Consider the following 25,040-nt stretch of genomic DNA (forward strand, 5'->3'; position numbering starts at 1 on the left):
TGAAGGACAATTAGACAGGATATATATACAGTGGTAAAGGAAGAATAGAAAGAAAGGCATGAACAAAACTTTGGAGACAAAGAGCAAGAAGGCTTAGTTTTATAGAATTACTAGCCTTGGAACCTGGGCATGCTAGCCTGCAAAAAAAAAAAAAAAAAAAAAAAAAAAAAAAAAAAAAAAAAAGTCTCACACTGTTAAAGAATTTGAATGTCGGGCTAAAGGCTTTATTTAGTAGGAGATGTAAATTTACTGACGTTTTTGAAGGAAGGGTAGTGTTAAGATGAAGATGGTGTTTAAGAAAACTGATACAGGAGCAGTGATGTTGGATTGGTCCAGAAGGGAGAGAGAGAGAGAGCAGGTTGGGGGGTTACCAGATCACTTCAAAGATGAGCTCACGTGTCCCACACTACCAAGGTGACAACGAGAATGGGAAAGAAAAAAGAGAACTGAGAAAAGCTGGGAATGAAGCATTTCCTTGGCAGAAGTTGCAAAATGTTGGTCTTAAATGTCAGGCCACATTTGGTCAATAAGTGTGTTTTGTTTGGCCCAAAAAATGTTTGAAAGTTTTTATTCATGTGCCAACATTTTAAAATATAAAAGTTTTAAGTAAACAACCAGATTTATAGCTTTCCTTCAGGAAAAAAAAAAGAGTAAATTTTCCAACCTTGGGTTGACATTCAGTTTGGCATCAACTAGCTAGAACTGACTATTCATCCTTCTTTTATAGATAGGTAAGCTTTCTCCAGCTCTTTGCGTCCTTGTCTTTTCCCTTTCATTTTATTCCTATCCTACTTCACTGATGCATGTTACTTTCCTAGCCTGTGGTTTACAGGAATAATAAGGGAACAACCGATAATTTTATTTTATTTTTTTGAGACACAGTCTCACTTTGTCACCCCGGCTGGAGTGCAGTGGCTTGATCTTGGCTCAGTGCAACTTCCACCTCCTGGGTTCAAGCGATTCTCATGCCTCAGCCTCCTGAGTAGCTGCGATTACAGGGGCCCAGCTAATTTTTGTATTTTTAGTAGAGACAGGATTTCACCATGTTGCCCATGCTGGTTGCGAATTCCTGACCTCAGGTGATCCACCTGGCTTGGCTTCCTAAAGTGCTGGGATTACAAGTGTGAGCCACCGCGCCCAGCTGATAATTTTATTTTTAAGTTGCTAAAATAAAATTTCCTTTCCTTTTAGTCTCATTTAAACAAAACCTATTTTTGTTTTTTGGAGATGGAGTTTTGCTCTTGTTGCCCAGGCTGGAGTGCAATGGAGTGATCTCGGTTTACCCTAACCTCCACCTCCCAGGTTCAAGCGATTCTCCTGCCTCAGCCTCCTGAGTAGCTGGGATTACAGGCATGCACCATCATGCCTGGCTAATTTTGTATTTTTAGTAGAGACGGGATTTCTTCATGTTGGTCAGGCTGGTCTCCAACTCCCCACCTCAGGTGATCCGCCCACCTCAGCCTCCCAAAGTGCTGGGATTACAGGTGTGAGCCACCGCTCCTGGCACAAAATCTAAATTTTAAAAAATGGTACTTCAAATCCTTTGTTCTTGATGACCCAGACAAAAGCAGACACCTTCAGTGATGTCTACAAAGCTCACAATAACCACTTCTGTTCTTAGTTGCCCAGAGAAATGCATTTTTGGTGACTAAATTTATACATACATGGCCTTGCCTTCTGGCTGTATTGGGATGGACCAAACTTGGTAAGTGGAATCTCTTCTTTGGGAATTTGGGAGTGGGACTGAGAAAGACAGTAATATGCAGTGTGGGTGGAACTGTGACAGATGAACTTGGATGCCATTGGCGTCCATTTTCCACAGGCCACATGGTCTGTGTAACAGAGCAAGGGAGAGAGTTAGCTGCTGAGAAAGAAAAAAGCAGCCATGCAAAGACAGAATCAATGGCAAGAAATGGGAAAAGAATGCTCATGGGTTCCCAACAGCCTTCTGGCTCCCAGTTTAGGTCCATGTGAGGCCTGGTGGGATTTCTGCTCATGAGTTTAGTAAATTATCTTTGCATAAAGCATGATTTACATTAAAGTAAATACCCTGTTTTCATTTAAAGAGTGATACTTCCAAACTAGAATTATACTATCATTTTTGTGTTAAGTTTGTTTTCTACTTGTTCAAATAATATTATATATATACACCATTAGGTAAATCTCCCTCCTCCCCAATCAAAAACATTTCAATATGAAAGAGAACAAATATACAGAATGATCTTGTCTGATCCATAAATAGGGGTCTATGTAATAACAGCAGAGAACATTTACATTAAAACATAGTCCTTGGAAGAAATGGGATGCTGTTATTACAACTTTCTAGTGGGTTTCCTTTATAAGTCATTATATATAAGATGTCTCCATAGGGAAACTCGTTCCCATTACTGTCTTTGAATTTAGTGAACCTGTTAAAGGATGAAAGCCAATAGGGGTTTAATTTTACTTTTATATTAAAGGGTTTTTTTTCTTTATAGAACTCAGTCTACTAAAGTTTCAAATTAAAGATACTATTTGGACACATGGTGGTGAAAGATTCTGAATCTTACATGAAAAAGGTAATATTTGATAAGCATTGAGTGGAACTGTTACTCAACTTACTTTTCTTAATTCCAAAATCTTTTGCTTCACTTTGTTTGTTACAAAAATATTGTGCTATTTTTGAATATAGTATGAACTCATTTATGGAATGATTTATTACACACAATCATAATCTAGAAAAAATAATATCCCCTATAAAAAGATCCATAGTTGCCTATAACTGTCTATCCATGTCCTGCCTCCAAGGTTGGCTTCATGAAGATGTGCAAAAACTATGATCACTGCATTTTAAAAAGTCTCTATCACATGTTACATTTTTAAACAGTATATATATAATCGATGGATGGCAGTCGGTTATACTGATACTCAGTGTGAAAAGAATGGTGGAACTATATACTGTTAATTATTAATAGACACTGAATACCACTGTGCGAGGTATGATGTTTGCACTTTAAGAGGATTACATTTAAATATATGAAGAATTTTTTTATTTCAATGGAGTATGGGCAAAGTTCTAAACTACTTTAATCAAATGGGACTGATTATTAAGAATTAAGTATATTATTTACTATATACAAAGATTAGAATAAGATATGTCTCTTTATACTCTTCTTGCTGGGTGAATAAACCTCTTAAAGAGTGAGGCTGAGTTAAATTGGTCTTTTTATTCCAGTTTATTTAGTCAATTTTATTTTAATTCCTCATAGCTTCACTATCACATGCAAAGACTCTTTCCTCAGTTTTCCGGTGATCTTAAAGCTATTCTTGTTTCTTAGATGGTTTTCCTATAATCTATTTTATTTTATTTTATTTTGAGATGGAGTCTCACTCTGTCACCCAGGCTGGAGTGCAGTGGTGCGATCTTGGCTCACTGCAAGCTCCGCCTCCGAGGTTCACACCATTCTTCTGCCTCAGCCTCCCAAACAGCTGGTTCTACAGGCACCCGCCACCACGCCCGACTAATTTTTTGTATTTTTAGTAGAGACGGGGTTTCACCATGTTAGCCAGGATGGTCTTGATCTCCTGACCTTGTGATCTGCCTGCCTCGGCCTCCCAAAGTGCTGGGATTACAGGTGTGAGCCACCGCACCCGGCCCCTATAATTTATTTTTAAGCTAGTGGGATGTAAAAGAAGTTAGATGAGTTAATTTATTCAGTTTTATAGTATTAAGCTGATAGGATCTCTTCTGTATGACTGTCAAACTATATTTGAACCAAAGGTATCAGATCATAAAATCAGGCAGGCCAAATTCATCACATATGGACATAATTAAACAAGAATCACTAACCCAGAGCCACGTGTAACATTAAGATAGCTTCTGAGAAACCAGATTCCCCAAGTATTAGAAAATGTGCCATTTTCCTACATTATAGGGCCATAATCATTTGCCCTTGGATCTAGGGTGAGAAGTTGTGGGGTTGCTTCTCTTATTTAGGAATGGTAACATTTCCTTGAAATAGTTCCTTCTTTCTTATAATTGTCTCTAATGTTTGAAAACTCTACACACAGTAATATTCTACATTAGGGAGGTGGACTCAGTGTCGAGGCCAAGTAGTTTATATAGTGAAAATAATTCTTATCTCAAAGGGTTCAATGATAAAATAAGTAAACATAATTTATAAACTGTTAAATAACACGTAAGGTACTATTACTACTTTCACTTAAAAAAAAAAAAAAAAACTCAGAGATTTGGAGAATATCTACCTGGAATATACTCAGGGAAAAGGAAGAAAAAAAAAAAAGAGCTCCAATATACAAAAACTATTCCACAAAGACCAACAACAATCTTAATTTATTTTGTTTACAGGAATGTCCCTTTCATCCTCACTGAAGTAAGCTTCACTGAGATTTATGATCTGTGGGCAAGTTGTTTAGCTTCTCTGAGTTTTAGTTTCCACACGTGTAAAATGAGGAAAATAGTAACATCCTTGAAAAATTATCATGAAATTAAATGAATGTGGCACATAGAAAGTGCACAATGAATGGTAACTTTTATTACTGTACTTGGTTTTCAAGACCATAGCATATTAAAAGGAAATATCGTAAAATAATGAAGAAGCAACATATAGAGCAGTTAGATTATAAATTTCAAAGACAGATGTGGGGTTTATATCTTAACTCCACCACTTACTGGTTGTGGGCTCCAGGAAAATTCTTTTCAAAGGTGTGTGGGAGGCTGCTGATACTGGCTTGGTTCATGAGAAACTGAGAGTTATCACTGACACCTGAATCAATGTTTAACCCTCACTTTCTCAGGGCATGCTTTTCTACCTCCTGAATTAGGTTTTCTTATAATCTCTTGTTGCACTCTGCACTTTACCTTCCTAAAACCTGTCACAGTTATAATTACATAGATATTTCTATTAATGTCTACCTATCTCCATTAGGCTGTAAATTCTAAGAGGGAAAGGAACGTACCTACCAAATTCATTAGAGACTCATTGCTTCTAACACATCAAATACCCTCAATAAATATTTTTGAATGAATGAATGAGTGGATGAATGAAAAGAATGATCTCTCTGTAGACTTCTCAGCACTTTTTGGGTAGAATGGAAACTAGATACGCTGTACAAGAAGAAAAGAAAATGTGAATATGGAACTGGAAGACAGGGTATACTCGAAATTATTTAGCTATTTCACTCTTTCTGAAAAGAATAAAAAAAAAGACTAGTTTTAAAATCAGACTTGCTTACTGAACTGATTGGTTAATTTAGTCAAATCACACTGGTTAGTAGATCAGTGCTCTTTAGACAAGTTGCTCTTAACCAGTGTGAAAATCATATGGTGGGATAGATTTACTTTCTTTATAAATGAGTCCCACAGTTATGATAATAGTAACACAATCCTGAGTATGTTATCCACATGACCTTCATGTATCCTGTGTGGGTGTCTCAAAAGAAAAAAAAAAGTAGAGAAGCACTGCTTTAGGCCAACGGTTTCTAACTTTTACAATCCTGCAGAGTATGTTGAAATATCTTCAAAAATCCCAGGACTTTCAAAGGTGTTAAGAGAATCACAGAATCAAAGAAAAAAGTTAAGATTTCTTCTCGTGGCTGTAAAAATGTAAGCCAATGGAAAAACCTCTAATTTATGGAAAGTGTCTCCTCTCTAGTTACTAGTACAGAACTGTATGGTTAACTTAAAAAACGGTGCTTCCCATATAAAACATTTTGTCTTGGCAACTTAAGAAGCCATATTACGGGATAGAAATCTGTTCCAATTTCCATGTGTAGATGTAGGAATTTCCTTTGGGATTAGTCTGTGTGAGCCATGGTTAAGCAAACATACTTTAAATATTGAAATAATTTCATATTTATATACATTTTTTTTCTTGTCTCAAAAAGGTTTTTGGAATGATATTTTGTAAACTCAATGATCCTAACCGTAATTTAAAGAAAAAGGATGATACCTTATCTGAAGCAAACTCAAGACTGAAGACTTGGTGTAAAAATAAAAATTTGGGAAATGAGTCCATAATAACCTATGTTTTATTTAAATATGTATTTTCTGGCACAAGTGTTTAAATTATAGCCTCATCACTTACTAGGTATGGGAATGTGGCCAAATATAAGAACATAATAATCTGGTATAGCTTGGGAGCTGAATGAATAGGCTGTGTTGCTGACTGCCTGGGTTCAAACACTGGCTCCATTACCTACCACCCTGGTGACACTGGGCAAATTTCGGAACTCTCTCTGCCTCAGTCTTCTCATTTGTGAAATGAGGATAATAAAAGTACTGCTTCATAAGGTTGTGGGCCTAAAAGAATACACGTCAAGTGTAGAACAGTGCCGGACTAATAATAAGTACTAAAAGTTTTAGCTACAATTATGATCATTCATTTACTCAATTTAATTTAATTCTTGACTTGTTTACATTTCCTAGAATTTTAAATACTTAATTATAGGAAGCAAGTGAAATGTAAATGTACAAACAAAAACAGAAAAGGACTAGAACGAAAATTAAATCATGTTTATATACGGAAGTACCCTGCTGTTAAATCTATATTGATTTATAGCCAACTGATATTGCAACAAATAACCTAGAAGAAACTTGGATAGCTCTAGCTAATAAATTAGTTTGAAGACAACTTTCCAGACATATTACCAATCCTCCAACTTCTACTTTCCCCCCTCCCCCATCAGGAAAAATAGCAGAAAAAAATTATTTCAATCTGTTTTTAGAACAGGCAATTTCTTTTAAATCAGGGCTCACTACAGATGTCCTAATAAGAGGTCATTGATTGTCACAGGATAAAAGCAAAACCAACCCTGTTATTTACAAAAATAGAGTTAACATCATGATAACTAACCTACTCTGGATATACATCTAAAAATGAACACAGTTTGCAACCAGCCTATCAGTAAATTAATAAATATTTCAAATGTTGGGACACTACTTACTATTTACCAGTCAAATCTCATTTTGATTTACAAATTGTATTTTCAGTGTTAGTTGTTAAATCTTACAGGAAAGTTCTTCATGAAGAAAATACATCTTATGTTATTCAAAACTTTATGAACTCCAAACCAACTGCTGCAAAGTTTAAAACAGCGAGTCCTCCTCCTCGTTTTTTATTAGCGCAATTACAATGGCATTGCTGAAACACCAGAGATTGTGCCTTGAGCACAAACTCACCTTCGGTATTATCAACCCTCCACCTGTCTGTCCACTGTGTAACTCCTTCCCCTCACCCGATCTTGGGTTTTCATAGGTTGAGACTCCTGTTTCAAAGTTTTGCTGCTGCATTTCCCTTTAGTTTTCAAGTATTTCTGTCCTCCAGGCCAAATGCTAATACCAGGACTGCGCAGAGTAAACCAAAACAGAGTGGGGTGCACCCCAAGAGGCGCCGCCTTGCCTCCCACAGTCTACATTCTCATTCAACTTCCAAGCACTTGTAAAATACAACTTCACTAGGAGAGCCTTTCCCAAGTCGGCGCCTGTGGAGCTCTCCAAATAACCAAGAAACAACTTCTCTGCTCAGCTGACGTGCTCTAGGGCTCTAGGGTTCTCGCCCCCTGGCACAGTCCCGGAGAGCAGAGGAGCTGGGACACCGCTACATGGAGTTCTCTTTGCCCCTGACAACCCTCCAGCCACTGACTTTCTAAACAGATAGAGACACCAACTACGGGGGAAAGGGTGTCTCACCTCCTTCTTCCTCCTCCAGGGAGTTCATGCAGGGAAAGTAGCCGGCCAGTGCCTCGAAGGAGGCAGACAGGCTGCTCCGGCTCTGGGAGCGCTGCATGGAGCGCCCTGCAGCGCCGGCACCCCCCAAGCCCTGCCGGCCCATCTTGGACGAGGACCCGCTTTTCCCGCGGTACAAGATACGCGGCGTCTTGGCGGCTGGAGCGCGACGTCCGCAGCGGTTCCAGGACCAGTGGGCCAGAAGCCAGGTTGGTGCCGCGGGACCCTGAGGCTCTGGCCCCTGCCTCCCTGACCTAGCCCGGAGGAGACGTGGCTTTCCTGGCCGCCGGGGCCTCTACTTTATTGGAGAGGGGTCTAGAGGAAGAGATGGAGGCGGTGGCGGGCGGAGCGACTGCTCGCAGTGAACGTCCGAGGTCTCGCCCGGGAGGGAGCTGGAGGCTGGAACTGCTGGAGTCTCGCTGCTCTCCCCGCGCAGGGAGATGCCGCTGATGCTGCGGTCTCCGCCAATCAGCGGCCGGAGGGGGAGGTGGCGGCGCGGCTGCACCTCGGCGGGCTGGTGGCTCCGGGGCGCGCGCCTCAGGTACCGGGCAGCTGCTCCGAGTAGCTCCCGCGGTTTCCTCTTTCCTCCGCGTGGTTAAGGCCAGGGAGTGGTGACTAATTAGATGCAGTGAGTTAGGCATCTCAGATGAGTACACAGGTAAATTTCTGGTAGTCACTTTCCCTTTCCTCAGGTTCACAATTTTTTTAACGCTCCTCAAACACGGGCAAAAAATACTGAAATTTTCTTCAAGTCATGACACAAAGGCTCCTCAATTTTTACCAAGTTCCACGAAAACCTACAATTAAAGCTTTCTCGTTTGTTAAATGTTAAAATGATAAAAAGTGAACTAAAGAAATCAGGAACCGATAAACAGAAACACTGAAAAGCACAATGATGTCTATCAACTTTCTTTTAATTTTAGGAATTTTTATTGCCTTCTTTCTCTAAATTAAATAATCTACCCAGTATGGCTAAGAATGACAACATTGTAAGGCTTAACATCTCAGCAAAAGGTAACATCCTGTTAACATAAATGTGGAAACAATACAAACATAGTAGAGCAAAGTAGTTTATAAGCAACACTACATGATGCATCTGCAAACTGCACATCTCTATCCCGGAACCTAAAGCTACTTTTTTTTTTTTTTAAATTATACTTTAAGTTCTAGGATACATGTGCATAACGTGCAGATTTGTTACTTTAATTCCGTTTTCCCAGGAGTCAGATGACTGCCTTACTTTTTGTAACCTGAGACAAGTCATTCCACCTATTTCCCAATCTAGGGAGGTGGGAAGGTAGGTTACTATTCAGTCCTAACCCTGCCAAACATGACCATTGGGCGTGTGTAACAGAGGATTTCAACGTAAAATGTGAATTATGCAATCTAAAATGGTTCATTTATTCAATAAATAGTTCCTATATAGTATATATGCACAAGCTACTTGCTTGATATGCTGAAAGATTCAAATACTCATTCAATTAATATTAATTGAGCTCCTAGTATATGCCAGGTACCATGGTAGATGTTTATATGATGCAACAGTGATCAAAGCAGCTAAAAAATCCCTGCTCTCATGAAGCTTATATTTTAGTTGCAGGGGAGAGACACAACAAATCAGTAAATTATATAATGCTAAAAAGGAGATGAATGCAAATAAAAAATTAAGGGGTATGGGACACTGTAATTCAAAAAGAGTTGTCAGGGTGGGTTCTCACTGAGAGTACGACATTTGAACAGAGGTATGAAGAACCTGAGGAAGTGGCTAGTCAGATATTCCAGGAAGAGAGTAAGTTTGAGGCAGAGAGAACCTCTAGTGCAAAGTCCCTGAGGTGTGATGTCCTGGTGTGACCACAGAACAGCAAAGAGGCCAGGGCAGTTGGAGTGAGTGGAAAGGAATGAAGGACAGAGAGACAAGAGTCAGAGAAAGACACAGGTCATGCAGAGCCTTGTAGGTATGATAAGGACTTTCTTTGTCCATTGCACATCACAATTTAGAAGGTATGAAAAATGCATACAAGTAATAATCCTTTTTTTTAAATCCACTTAAAATTAGGAAACTTTCGTATAAATAAGAGTTCTGTGGTAAGAAAAAGTAACAACTTTAGCTGTTTAGACTTAGGTTCATCCAGATTTATTGCTTTTGTTTACCTGATAGACTTGTCCTTTCTCATTAATGTTCCTACAACTCTCTGTTAGTCCAATTTCCTTTTTGTTATTTATCTTCCTCAAATAATCAGCATTTCAAAACAACATTGATAAAACCAGAGAACACTATAAGTACTTTCTCAAACCACATCACTTTTATTCAGAGACTAGAAAATTTTATCAAATGAGATTTTCATTATAAGAATCATAGAATTTTAGAAACTGCAAGGACTTTATTAAAGGTCACCTAATGTTCTTCTAAACTGTGGGACACAAGTGAGCCATGAAAATAACTTATTAAGTTTTGATTAGAATTTTAAAAAAATACAGTATCAGAGTTCAACCCATATGGTTAGTACATCAAGTGCACTATTGTTTTATGAATATGTATGCTTATGTATGTGCGCATGTATGTATTGAGCTGTGATGTAAAATGTTTCTCACTTTGGAAAAAGTTTGAAAAACATGAATCTAATGTAATAAAATATGTACTTTAAGAGAAAATTTAAAGGGTAAAACAAATATAGAAAATATATTTATATTTAAGAGGAAACAGCTGTTACCATACAAATCTAATTATACTTGGAGAAATGGGGAACTTTACCAACCAGTCAGACTCTCCTAAAGATTGTTACTTGGTTAGAAAAATTTGAGTACTTTTGACTGGACATCCCTAACTTCAGATCAGGGGAAAGGTATCAAGGAAGAGGGACTGAGCAGAGAATCTTAAAGAAATAAATTGGCAAGCTGCACTCAGGTGGTTTATGCCTGCAATCACAGCACTTTGGGAGGCTGAGGTGGGAGGATCACTTGAGCTCAGAAGTTTGAGACCAGCCTGGACAACATAGTGAAACCTCATCTCTAGAAAAAATTAAAAGTAAAAATTTAGCCAGATGTGGTGGTGCAAGCCTGTAGTCCCAGCTACTTAGGAGGCTGAGACAGGACAAAGGCTTAATTAAGCCTGCAAGGTTGAGGCTGTAGTGAGCAGTGATGGTCTCACTGCACTCCAGCCTGGGTGACGGAGTGGGATTGTGTCTCGAAAATAAAATAAAATAAAATAAATTGGCTGGGGATGCATGGAAAACTTTTATTTTGGTACTCAGGGACATCACAATGATGGCTGAAAGTCATTTTGGAAAAAGATTTCTTGGGTTTCTGCTAGTCACTGCCTGGGGAAGGGCAGTCTGAGAATGGAATCAGTGGTTATGCCTGAGTTGCCTGGGCCCTGCGTTGTCTGTGTTAATAACCTGGTTTCATGAACCAGGAAAAAGTTAGTCTGGAATAGTCTAGATGTGTCTACTACATGACCACCACTTCCCTCTTGCAGTTTCAGAACAAGGTTGTCCTGGGAAGCTTTTTGATACTTTTTTCCTAGGATCTTACAGATATAGATGAGTGATAGAAGAATGGTACAGGTAGAGTAGAAAGAATGAAAGAGAAGGAAGAAAATAATCTTATTTAGGGGAAGAAAGCTTTAAGGAAAGAGTGTTGGCACAGAGGTACCAGAGAGATGGACCCACAATAATGGCCAGAGACTTCTAGTCTTGAATAACAGCTTATGGAATATACTGAAATTATTGAGAAAATTTATAATTCTACTTTTTAAAAAATTTTTAAGTTCAATTGTTTTCCTATGTATAACATTAAATAATATTTCTGGTTTATATATATTTTAATAGGTTGATTTATTATTCTTTGATTTCATTCTAAGTACTGTCACCCTCCTAAGGAATTTAAAAATTAACATAAAAATAAACAATTGATAAAAGATTGAAAATGTCCTTCTTCCACATCAGCATATACAAGTAGTATATGTAGTTTTGCATGTAGTTCTCAAGCAATGGGCCACTATATAGTTTTATTACATAAAATTACTAACTGTAATTCCAGAATCATTATCATCCAGTATTTCAAATTATTTATAACTTTCTCATTAATTTAAAGATAGAGAAAAAATGAGTCACAAATATACACAATAAATTGTCATCTAAAAGCAAAATACGGCCTTGAAAAAAGACTGCAGTATTAAACATAAAAATCACCTTTTTGAAGAAAAGATAAACAGATATAACTTGGATAAACTATCATAGTATCCTATTTGACAAGTGTGTACTCGCATTTTTATAGATATGTTGTACTTTAGAGTTTATAAAACATAGTAATTATGCCACTTAATTCTTACATCAGTCCTGACAGAATGTCGTCATTATCTCTTTATAAATAAGCCAATAAAGGCTCAACATTAAATGATTTGCTTAACTAGAAAGTGGCAGAGCAAGACTCAAACTCAGGGTTCCCAATTTCAGGCTCAGTGTCCCGTACATCATATCACAGATATCTTATACCACATAAACTTACATAAATCGTAGATTATAAATATGATTTTAACTGTGCAGTAAGTTACTTTGTCCAAAATAAATGTTGACAATGCATCTGTAAAACCATAGTGATTATTCAAACTATATACCAACATTAAATCCATATTCTTTTTAAAAATAAAAACATTTATATTAAATAGTCCTATATGTATTGAAGTCCCATCAATTCTAACAGGGCTAGAAAGTTACACGTCATTTATGTATCACTTTTTGTAATAGTTTTTAAAAAATCACCAAAGTTTTAAATTACGTGAAATTAGTTTATTCCTGAAATAGAGGTTTGGTCACTTAAGTAAATACTCAGAAAAGTTGTTACAGGAAGTAGCTCTATCATGTCTAGACCATGTATTAGTTCCATCAGGAACATGGTTACGCCTGTGGCAGTCTCCCCCTTTTCTATGCTACAAGATGTAAGCCAGGGGTCCCCAACCTACCCTGAGCCACACAGTAAGAAGTGAGCAGTGGTGGGTGAGTGAGCAAGGCTTCATCTGTTCTGTATTTACAGCTGCTCCCCATTGCTTGCATTACCACCTGAGCTCTGCCTCACAGGAGTGCGAACCTTATTTTAAACTGTGCACGTGAGGGATCTAGGTTGCGCACTCCTTATAGAATCTAATACCTGATGATCTGTCCCTGTCTCCCATTACCCCCACATGGGACTGTCTAGTTACAAAACAAGCTCAGGGCTCCCACTGATTCTACATTATAGTGAGTTGTATAATTATTTCATTATATACAACAATGTAATAATAATAGAAACAAAGTGCATAATAAATGTAATGCCCTTGAATCATCCTGAAACCATCCCCTGCTCCTGGTCTGTGGAAAAAGTTGTCTTCCACAAAACTGTTTCCTGTTGCCAGAAATGTTGGGGACCACTAATGTAGTTGGTGATGAGGAGAATACAAGCTGCTGGCTAATACCAAGGGAAGGGAAGAGAAAGTAAGTCCCTCTGGGAAGTTATGGGAAAAAAAATGGCTATGCTAAGAAGAAGTAGAAAAACAAATGGCGACTTCCATCACTAAGTGTTTTCCAGTCAACTCAGAAAAGGCTAGTTGCTGAGAGAGATGGGAATTTCTCAGGAAAAGTTATAAATCATGCTGCAGACTGAACTAACCTCTTTCCTCTTGATATACACTTGTTGGTAATACGAGGATTCATCAGTTGTGAAGATTGATACGATAGTAGTTTTCACAACTGAGATCAATTACCTGTGACTTAATTCCTTACATACAAGTGTCTTTATGCTAAATAGGAATATTTGTGGATATATTTTGGTTTGGTTTATTAAAAACCACCTCTCAGGATCCTAAATTATTTTACTTTATTTTTATTTTTTGCTGTAATGTAATATCTTTGCATTTAAGTCATGAGAGATAAACCCATGAAGTTGATATTTTTAAACTGACTTCAAATTGCTAACGGTATTTAATGGTCTTGAGAAGTTACCCTTGATGTGAATATGAAATCCAAAATATATAATCTTTTCTTCCATCCTCAGTTTTATGTCAATATTATACAAATAAATTTTAAGCTTTTGTGATTTCAGTTTTCAAAAGTATTTTTGGTTTTTACTCAGCAGTTTTCAAGAGTGAAGAGCAGATGTTATACTTCAGCTAGTCAACCCAAAACTTGCATAAAAATTGATGAGGTCAAAACACATTCACAAGCTGGACATATCAGCTCAGGCCTGTAGTCCCAGCACTTTGGGAGGCTGAGTTGGGTGGATTGCCTGAGCTCAGGAGCTCAAGACCAGTCTGGGCAACATGGTGAAACCCTATCTCTACAAAAAATACAACAATTAGCCAGGTGTGATGGTGCGTGCCTGTAGTCCCAGCTACTTGAGGTGCTGAGGTGGGAGGATCACTTAGGCCCTAGAGGTCAAGGTTGCAGTGAGCCATGTTCATGCCACTGCACTCCAGCCTGGGTAACAAAGCAGGACCCTGTCTCAAACAAAACAAAACAAAACAAAAAAAAACGAAGATATTTACAGTATGAGAAGAAATACTAAATAATTAGTATTTTCATTATTTCTGCAATGAGATTTATGATAATATATCCATGGAAGTAAGAAAACAAACTTATTGAGTAAGATAAAAACTAATGGTAAGATTTGACTCAGGAATGAAGGGGAAAAAACTCTAAAGATTAAAATAATGAGTTATAAAAGCAGAGTAGCTAGATAATACAGGGGAAGAACCAATATCTGGGCTCTAATTTTGATTATGGCCCTTTATAATAATGATGATGATAATAGGTAACTTTAGTTCTTCATATGCATTACCTCATTTAATTTTCATAAACACGATATAAGGTAGTTAATCCCATTATTCTCATTTCACAGACAAGAAAATTGATGCATATTCCTTCAATAAATATTTGTTGAGTGCTTACCACATGCCAGGTGCTATTCTAGTCACTGGGGATACAGCAGTGAACAAATATGGATAGAATCCTCCTCTACCTTCACGAAGCTCACACTCTAGTAGAATAGTGGCTAACACTTACATCCCACTTACTATAAGCCAGGCCTTTTTCCTCAACAACTTTACTTACCAGCACATATACACACAATCCTATGAGGGAGATATTATTGTTAGTATACTCATTATATAGATGAGGAAACCAAGGCACATTAAGGATGTCTCTTGCTCAAGGTCACATAGCTCATTAAGAAATGAGATCAGGAATAAGCCCATGAAGTTTGAGTCACAGTGTTACAAATAATTTTGTCCAATGTCACAAGGAGCAAACCCAAGATTTGAATCCAGGCCTTATGACTCCATAATCCATAGTCTTTAATTGCTAATTGACACAGCTGAAGAGACTCTGCTGAGATCAACAATTAGACAATGAAACTGCTAATAAGAACTGTTGACCATGATGATAAGACCATGTTGTCCAGGCTGGTCTCGATTTCCTGACCTCAAGTGACCCTCCTGCCTCAGCTTCCTAAAGTGCTGGGATTACAACAAGGAACTTTTAACATGATTAGTTCTGTTTTCTTATATGGCATATTTATGTAAATCTTTATTTAGCTATCACCAGGAATCTAAAACTCTCACTGAATGTCTTCAAGAAGTTTTAGGAATTGGCGTGTGGGTATGAGATCAGCCAAAAATCACATGAACAACTCAGCCTCCAGAGAAGAAAGGAAATATATATTCATGAGATTTGCAATTCATTGCTATTTGGCCACCCATGAAAGTATATTTCCAAAAATGAAGTATAGTCAATCATAAACCAAACATTTTGAAGGACGTTTGGTAGGCAGAAAACAGGGACAAAGAAAATTAAAAAGGGAAGTTTCTCTACTCTACCCATAATAACTACTATATATGCCTATTTTTTGATCTTTGAAAATGGGCAAGAGTTTGGGCTTCTCATGAGGGCTTCTCTTTTTCCTAGTCTCTCTAGGGCAGTGGTAGTGGCAAGGATGGTTTCCAAGTTTAAGAAACTCCCTGCTCACGCATTCTGTTCCACTGTTCCAAGGATGCTCCAGCTTTGTGATAAATTCATACAAAGTCTTCACGGCAATGTTAGAAGAATATCCTCAAACACTTGAGAAAAGAAGAAATATGTCTCCTGACTATTATAATTTCCTTGAAATTCCAGATGAACATCACCTAGCAACTTCTCATATCATTATGAGATGAACAGCACTTTGAGATTTTGTGAGTGTAAGCATTCTACACAAATATATGGCAAGATCTAAAAACTTTAAGTTTCAGATACCAACGCCAATAACTTTATGCAATATTTGTAAAAAGTGTGCATATTTACACTTTTCCTTATTCATTTATTATTTATTCATTCACTATTCATTTACTCCTTACACCACAGTGTGACTAGAATAATACTAGGTATGAATAGAAAAATAAAAAATTCCCTTAACCATGATTAAAGTCTAGTTCTGACTTGTTCCTGTTCCTTTTTTTCATTACTAGCTAAGTTCATGTATTCATTACAACATTTATGGCAATAAAGACTTCTTTTGATTACCACTTTGTTCTACTAAGTCATATATTAGTTGGATATAAATGGTTATAAGTTGCTTATACTGCTTGATATCATGCTGACATAAAAACAGAAAATTTGGCATTTTTCATAGATGTTTTTGCTTAACTGTCCAGTTGACTTTTTAAATTGCAGACACCTTATTTTTTTTTTATGCACAAAGACATAAGATTTGTAATAAAGTCATCTAAGGTTATTAAAGACCAAAGGCAGTAGAGAAGAGTGAGGGGTCTGTCAAAGCAATAGCATACTGGAAAAAAAGAGCCCATGGAAAACATTCATGTTATACAGATCCAGGTCAAACATTACCTAGATTGGGTATAAGTGAACTGTTGCCTGAAGGTAGTTCTATTTGTAGCTCAGTATATTTGGTAAACAGTTAAGGCTGTGGGCAAAGTAGCCAACTCAGGAACCAATCTAAGCAACTCATCATCAGCTGATTCCCACTTAAGGTACTCTGTTAAAGATGTCTTTCGGGCCGGGTGTGGTGGCTCACACCTGTAACTTTGGGAGGCCGAGGTGGGCTGACCACTTGAGGTCAGGAGTTAGAGATCAGCCTGGCCAACATGGTGAAACCCCATCTCTATCAAAAATACAAAAATTAGCTGGATGTGGTGGTGGGCGCCTGTAATCCCAGCTACTCACAAGGCTGAGGCAGGAGAATCACTTGAACCCGGGAGGTGAAGGTTGCAGTGAGCCGAGATCATGCCACTGCTCTCCAGTCTGGGTGACAGAGTGAGGCTCTGTCTCAAAGAAAAAAAAATATTTCAATAAGAGTTTGTCTGTCTTGTTGATATGAAACTTTATAGTAGGAAATAATAATACAGATTAAACATGTTTTCCTCCTAAAATTCAATTCAAAGTGGTTCCATATAATTTGCTTCATTTATAGGTCCACAATAAGGTGAGCGGCTCACATCTAACAAGACTATTACCCAGGAAAAACAGTCTCACTAAGAGGTAAATTTGTGGTATAAAACAGAAACTCTCTAATAAATACAAGTAATTACAAGGAGAAGCAAATCAGTATGTATTCTAATTTCCTTGACCACTGCTTTATAACTTGGATTCCTCTGCTTGGCAACTCCTTATGCACCTCAACTTTCTAATGGGATAACATTTCAAACCCCAATCTCCTTTCCCATACTTCACAACAAACTATGAAAAGACATTTGCAAAGGAGCCACAAGTCTTGATCCATGATTTACAGCCTGCAATGTAACCAAATTAACAAACCCAAAAGCTATTCTACTTGCTGTGATTTCTCTTCTTTTTTTTTCCCCCGAGACAGAGTCTCGCTCTGTCGCGAGGCTGGAGTACAGTGGCGCAATCTCGGCTCACTACAACCTCTGCCTCCAGGGTTCAAGTGACTCTCCTTGAACCCTGTAGCAGAGACTAAAGGGGCGTGCCACCATGCCCAGCTAATTTTTGTATTTTTAGTAGAGACGGGGTTTCACCATGTTGGTCAAGATAGTCTTGATCTCTTGACCTTGTTATCTGCCCACCTTGGCCTCCCAAAGTGCTGGGATTAAGGCGTCAGCCACTGCATCTGGCCCGTTCATTTCTCTTCTATCTGTTCAACAAATATTAGTTGACCACTACTATTTCCCAGGCACTTTATTAAGCTTGAAAGCAAAGTAATGAGCAAACAGGAATGCATGCTTTTCCTCATAAAGTTGACAAAGTAATGAGTAGGCAGACATTAACAAATAATCACAAAAATTAACTCACAATTATTGTTAAATACCATGAAAGAAAACTGCAAAGTGTAATGAGAGTGAGGACTTAATTTAGGTCAGAATTTGGGGAAGTCACAGAAGGAAGAAGACTTCTCTTTTTGAGACGGAGTCTTGCTTTGTTGCACCGGATGAAGTGCAGGGGCATGATCTAGGCTCGCTGCAACCTCTGCCTTCCGTTTTGGGTGATTCTCCTGCCTCAGCCTCCTGAGCAGCTGGGATTACAGGTATGTGCCACAATGCCTGGATAATTTTTGTACTTTTAGTAGAGATGGGGTTTCACCATGCTGTCCAGGCTGGTCTCAAACTCCTGACCTCAGGTGATCCGCCTCCCAAAGTGCTGGGACTTTTCTGAGAAAGTTTCTTTGATTGTGAGACTTGAAGGATAAAAAGGTGTTTACAGGTAAAGAAAAAATTGAGTTAAAGATTTTCCAGGTAGAGGGGACAGCATGTATAAAGGAGAGCTATAACACCCCCCAAACTCAACAATTTCTCATAGGTCTCAACACAGTTCTCAATGTGTCTGTATAGCATAGTGAAATTATCATCTCTTATGAGGAGAGTGTTCACTTTTTTAGGTCATTCACTCTGGGTTCCACTCAGTTATAATAGCACTAAATTTCTAAAGTGGTTTATAAGACCTTTTAAAACCTAGCTTACTAATTAGTGAAGTATACAAATATCAGAGGAACAAAGTATACTGTTCTCTCAAGTAAAGAAATCATGATTTAGTTTTACTTAAGAAAGGACATGCGTGTGTGTGTGTGTGTGTGTGTGTGTGTGTGTGTGTGTGTGAGAGAGAGACAGAGAGAGATACAGAGAGAGAGAGAGAAAGAGAGAGACAAAATTCTCACCGAGAAAAGCATGCTTTTCAGGGAAAGTGATTTCACTTTGGGAGTGGCTGGTACAGGCTGTGGTTTACTCTACAATGATTCTCAATAATTTCAGTCATCTATCAATTTTAGTTTGATGTTAGGGGAAAATATGGAGACTCAAACTTTTTGGGGGGCTAATCATAAAAATGGGTTCATCAAAATAAAAATAGCCAAGTGAAGCTTATACTCCTTTACTTACAAAATTTAAAAGATATAACATTATATCATGACATTCAGTCTTTAAAATATAGGAGAAAAAAGCTTAATATTCTAAACTAGATTGCATATATAATATGTAAATATATATTAATGTTGCATATTAAAATTTCAAATTGGTAACAGCTTTCCTCCAAAAATGTTTATTTATTGTCTAGCCACCACCATTTATCAGCATAGAAAATCTGTGGTGATTTGAGTTCCTTTATTTTCTGTTATGCATCTCTTTGTGATATTTGGCATTGATCTAACATCTGAAAAAAAGTCTTTGCAATTCACTGTTACATTAATTTCATTTCAATTAACACTGTATTTCATAATATGAAGGCAGCATTTTATAGGTTCTCTGGGTGAGGCAAAACATATTTATATCTCAATAAATCTTATATTGTATCTAAATAGACACTGAAAGACATTTCAAGGACAATGATCTTAAATAATGTAGTTGTTACACATTTTATCACAATTCAAGGTAACTGCAACTTTAAAACAGTAATAAAGGATTTATTATATTAAATTTCATTTATTAAAAATGATCCTTTTTATTCTCAACTTCAGATTACAGGTTAAGATTAGCTGACAAAGGGTTAGTTTTCTGCCTTCTGTAGTGACTTAGAAGGTGCTTGTCATAGAACCTGAACATTCTAAAATAAATAAAATCATCATGGCAGGGGGTGACTACTCCTTTGTCACTCTTCTAAGACAGTTTGCCCCAGTCCTTTGCAGCATTAGAGCTTCACCTACTTCCATCTTCTTATATCTGTGTCCTCCTTGCATCTGTAGTCCATCTCAACACTACTCTGAATCTCATGATGGCAGTTACTCTACCCTATGATTACCTGGGACTTACCAAATCATGATATCTCCTTTACTTAGACCCTACTGTGGCTGAACTTTTGAAATGAATAACAGAAGGGAGTTGCCCCCTATAACCTAAGTTCATCTTTACTTCCACACATTTTCACAAACTTTTGTGGAAGAAAAACACCATTTTTTTCTCATAGTGGAGTCTGTTAAGAAAAATGTATTGAATCTAAACAATCCTTGAATCTAAACAAGCCAATGAGAATCTATTATCAACATGTATTCATTTCTCTAGTGATTCCAATAATTATAAAATAATTCTCCAAGCTGTATGTTTTCAATAATGTTCTCTATGCATACGTATATATGCATACACACATTTTTACATACAAATTAAAAATTTGCTAATGAAACGATCACTGACAGCCATGTCAACAACAGTGTTCAATGTAATATAAGAATCCCTATAAAAACTTTTCTGGGCTGGAAGCGGTGGCTCACGCCTGTAATCCCAGCACTTTGGGAGGCTGAGGCGGGTGGATTACTAGGTCAGGAGATCGAGACCATCTTGGCTAACACGGTGTAACCCCATCTCTGCCAAAAATACAAAAAATTAGCCGGGCGTGGTGGCGGGCGCCTGCAGTACCAGCTACTCAGGAGGCTGAGGCAGGAGAATGGCATGAACCTGGAAGGCGGAGCTTGCAGTGAGCCGAGATCACGCCACTGCACCCCATCCTGGGCGACAGAGCAAGATTCTGCCTCAAAAAACAAAAACAACAACAACAACAACAAACTTTTCTGGTTCCTATGCTAGGCACTCCTCATGGTTTAATTTTAAAGGTTTTTGATGTTATATCTGTCTGATGCATAATTCTGTTTTATTTTTTATTTTTATTTTTATTTAATGTTTTGAGACACAGTCTCACTCTATAGCCCAGGATGGAGTACAGTAGCACGATCTTGCTCCTGGTTCAAGCGATTCTCCTGCCTCAGCCTCCCAAGTAGCTGGGATTGTAGCTGGGATTAGAGGTGCGTGCCACCATGCCCCTCTAAATATTGTATTTTTAGTAGAGACAGGATTTTCCCATGTTACCAAGGCTGGTCTCCAACTCCTGAGCTCGAAGCGATCCGCCCGTCTCAGCCTCCCAAAGTGCTGGAAATACAGGCACGAGCCACCATGCCCGGCCATAGTAATTTTTGTTTGTTTTTGTTTTGATTTTTGAGATGGAGTCTCTCTTTGTTGCCCAAGCTGGAGTGCACTGGCGTGATCTCGGGTCATTGCAACCTCCACCTCCCAGGTTCAAGTGGTTCTTGTGCCTCAGCCTCCCAAGTAGCTGGGATTACAGGCACACGCCACTACACCTGACTTTTTGTAATTTTAGTAGAGATGGGGTTTTATCATGTTGGTCAGGCTGGTCTTGAACTCCTGACCACAAGTGATCCACCTGCCTTGGCCTCCCAAAGTGCTGGAGTTATAGGCATGAGCCACCGTGCCCAGCCAATAATTTTGTTTTATACAATGACTTCTCTCAGCTATTTTTTAAAAAACTATACATTCATCTCTAAAATGTGTCCATGAAACTAGTCACTATTAGTCCCCATTTCACAAGTGCTGAAGTATAAAGAAGATAAAAGGCTACATACACATCCATTAGTGTAGATCTGGGTAAAGTCTAGATAGTTAAACTGTGCATTTAAAAACTTCTTACATTTCTGCATATTGAATATGTTCTTAGAAAAATATATGTGAAGTGCCAATGAATGATTCCCATCAAAAGGCATTCTATTGAAAGTATTTATGAAAGACAACTGATTGCAAGCTTAGTAGAACTTATTGACTACTCAACCATTCATTATTAAATAATATTATTTATCAAATAGCATCAGGTGCAAATATGGTGCTTAGCAGAAGTAGTAGATAGTATAATTCATGAACTGATCATTAGTTAAATCTATTACTGTCATCCATTAATTATTATTTGAACTGGTAAACACAGAAAAGCAGAGAAGACAAACCATGTATTGCTGTGTAATTAAAAGTAAAGAGAGAATAATGGACCAACATGTATTTGGAACATTTTGTATGCAGTTCAAAAGCATTTAAAATATCAGCAACAAAGCAGAAAGAAGACAGCTTAAGTATTCCTGTTTTGAACATAATAATGCCACACTTTCAAGATCATGAGACATTCATTTTAAAAATTGTAGGACTTTCATGTTCTAACATAACTTTGGGAAAGCATAGTATTCAACAGGAAAAGGGCACTAAAGAGAAAATCTGAAAATAAATTACTTTGGCTATCACAAAAAATCAAATTATAGAGGCATAAAATGACTCAGAAAAGAGTAAAACAACAACAAAAATAATAAAAATAAAACTGCTCTTTAGAAGGTTCCAATGAGCAGCTTGTTGTCATATCCAATGGGACTTTCAAGTCCTTGTCTTATTGGCTCTCTGAGCAGTATTCCACAGAGTTGAACACTCTTTAATCTGAAATTATTTTCTTCTCTTGACTTCCATAAGATCACATTCTTGTTAGTTTTCTTCCTATCTCTGTGGCATCCTCTTAAAAAAAACCCTTGGCTGACTTCACCTCTTCTATCAAATTTACACCTCCAACACCTGTTGTAACACATCCTTCATGTTCAATTTTGGGCCCTCTTCTTTTATTATACATTCCTTCCAGAGGATATAATTTCATTTCCAGTTTTAAAAACCAAAACCATTTACTCAAATGTAAATATCTAGCTTAGACCTCTCATCTGAGTCTCAGAGCTGTCTACTTGACATCACTACTAGAATAATTCACAGACTTCTCAATCTACTCTTGACTTCTTTCCCACAGAAATTACTTCTTTTCTTATTTTCCCTCTCTAGATAAACGACATCAGCAGCCAAATAGTTGCTCAAACAAAAAAAATCTGGACATCCTCCTTTATTCCTTACTTTCCCTTACCATGTGCCTCCTCTTGTCCAATCATCATCATAAAAATTCTGTCGATCCTACTTCTAAAACAGATCTCGTTACTATCCATTTCTCTTAATCCTATTCCAAGATACTTTCAGTCTTGTCCCCAAGATATTCCTCATAAAGCAGTTAGGACTATCTTTAAATAATAATCTAGCCGAGCGCCGTGGCTCACACCTGTAATCCTAGCACTTTGGGAAGCCGAGGTGGGTGGATCACTTGAGGTCAGGTGTTTGAGACCAGCCTGGCCAACATGGTGAAATCCCATCTCTACCAAAAATACAAAAGTTAGCCAGAAATTGCTTAAACCCGGGAGGCAGAGGTTGCAGTGAGCCAAGATCGTGCCACTGCACTCTAACTGGGGCAACACAGCGAAACTCTGTTCCCCACCCCCCCCCCAAAAAATCCATATTGGGTCATGTCATGAACCTCTTAAAAACCCTTCAATGTCTTTTCTCTGCAATGAAAATAAAATACAAACACATAGCATAACCTCGGAGGACCTGTATGTCTAATTTTATCACAAGTCGTACTCCCTGATGATTACCAGACTGAAATCACACTGGTTTATTCCTCAAACAGGGCCAAATTCTTTTCTGCTTCATGATCTTTTGTTATTGGTTTACTTCCCATTCCTATAAGGCCTTTCCTGGCAATCCAATCTAAAGTAGGAGGCCATTTTATTTTCTTAAATGATGTCCTATTCTTTTTCTCATAAATATTATTCCAAAGGTATATTTATAAATCTTTGTTTATATTTTACTCTCTTCCCACCCCCACTCAACTGTAACCTTTATTAGAAAAAAAGACTCTCTGTTTTATTCCCTACCGCACACTTTCTCCCTATCCAGTGCCTAATATTTAGAACACGTTATTTTGTTTAGTTAATGTAATAAAATAAATTAGATTTTGGCTGTGTGTCTCTAGTTTCGAATGATTTTAAAATCTAGATCCTCATCTGAAGAAGCACAATGTCAAACATGAAGAGGAAATATTTCTTAAGTTTTAAGCCTATAATGTAAGTTTTATTTCAACAGACATGAGATTGCAGTCGATCAGCTTACTCCTAATCCCAAGAATGTCTATGTCAGAGACGCATATTGGTCCTACATAATTGAACTGAGCTCCTTATTTAAAACATTAGGACATACTACTTCAGGTTGTACCATGTAGCACTGTTCTTGACAGGTCAATTTCAGTGAAAGAAATATAACTTGAATTAGAAAAAGAAATGAGCAGCCTGGCTCTGTGCAAAGGTCAGATGGAAAGGCCCTGTGATACTGCATTTCCACATAATAATCCAGAAGTCTATGGGCAAACATGGATGGGCCTTCTGAATTTTATGTTGATTTATGGCACTCCCAAAAGGGTCCCGGAACAACATTTAAAAAAAGAGAGATATGTGTATGTAGAGATCAGAAGAGGAATAAATACTTTGCATAAATACCTTTTTCAATTTAAAAGAATCTCCTTTAATTTTCCTTGAGAACACTCGCACTCAAAGTACAGGGCCCTCATTCCAAACAAAGAGCCAGTGAAATTCCAAAGTACAGAAGAGGTAATAGATACTTAATATTTTATGCAGTGTAATATTTCCACCTATAAACTCTTCTTGAACAATTTTCAGTGATGAAGATTTGTGATTTTAATTAATAAATAATTATTCTTACTATGATGTCAAAAATTACCTCACTGTAAAATCCAGAAATTGGTTCTAGCTGTGCCTTCTGTAATTGTAAAAAGTCCTCTTTCATGGGGGAGCCTTAAAATATTTAAAATACATCATTTTACTTTCTCCACAGCTTCCTGTTTTCCTGTCTTTTCCTTCTGGCTTGTTTTTGGTGTTTCTACCTATAGAAAAAATCTGCAGGTCATTTGGACTTCAGCCGTTGTGGTATTGTACTTATAGTTCTACATCATTTCCCTTCATAATTTTCCTGAATCTTTAATTGTATGTCCCTCTGTTTCTCTTTCATTCTTTGGTATTTAAAAACCATAGTGATTGCAAGCTCCCTGCTCAGCCTAAAATGGTTTCTTATATATCCTTTCCCCTTACTTTTGAAAGATTAGAATCAATTTCATTTTTTATTATATATGTCAGGATTGTATTTTTAAGCTTTTCTCGCTACTCAAGTCTAATTATTGAGTCAAATCAGTATAACTGCAACTTT

General features: G+C 37.5%; 1 protein-coding gene across 6 annotated transcripts in view; it reads right to left on the bottom strand.

Annotated features, from left to right (window-relative positions):
• The window catches only part of RIMS2 (regulating synaptic membrane exocytosis 2), a 773,533-nt gene that overhangs the window by 20,328 nt on the left and 728,165 nt on the right, over positions 1-25,040 (bottom strand). The window contains exon 1 of one of the 6 annotated variants that reach the window (XM_011931202.1): positions 7,691-8,140. The exons of the other annotated variants lie outside the window; for them this stretch is intronic. Coding sequence (XP_011786592.1) covers positions 7,691-7,832 — 142 coding nt within the window. The 5' untranslated portion in view covers positions 7,833-8,140. Of the gene's footprint in view, positions 1-7,690; positions 8,141-25,040 lie in introns of those variants that run through there. 6 annotated transcript variants of the gene reach the window in all.

This window comes from Colobus angolensis, unplaced genomic scaffold (genome assembly GCF_000951035.1).
Source record: "Colobus angolensis palliatus isolate OR3802 unplaced genomic scaffold, Cang.pa_1.0 Scaffold121, whole genome shotgun sequence".
In the NCBI taxonomy this organism is placed as follows: domain Eukaryota; kingdom Metazoa; phylum Chordata; class Mammalia; order Primates; family Cercopithecidae; genus Colobus; species Colobus angolensis.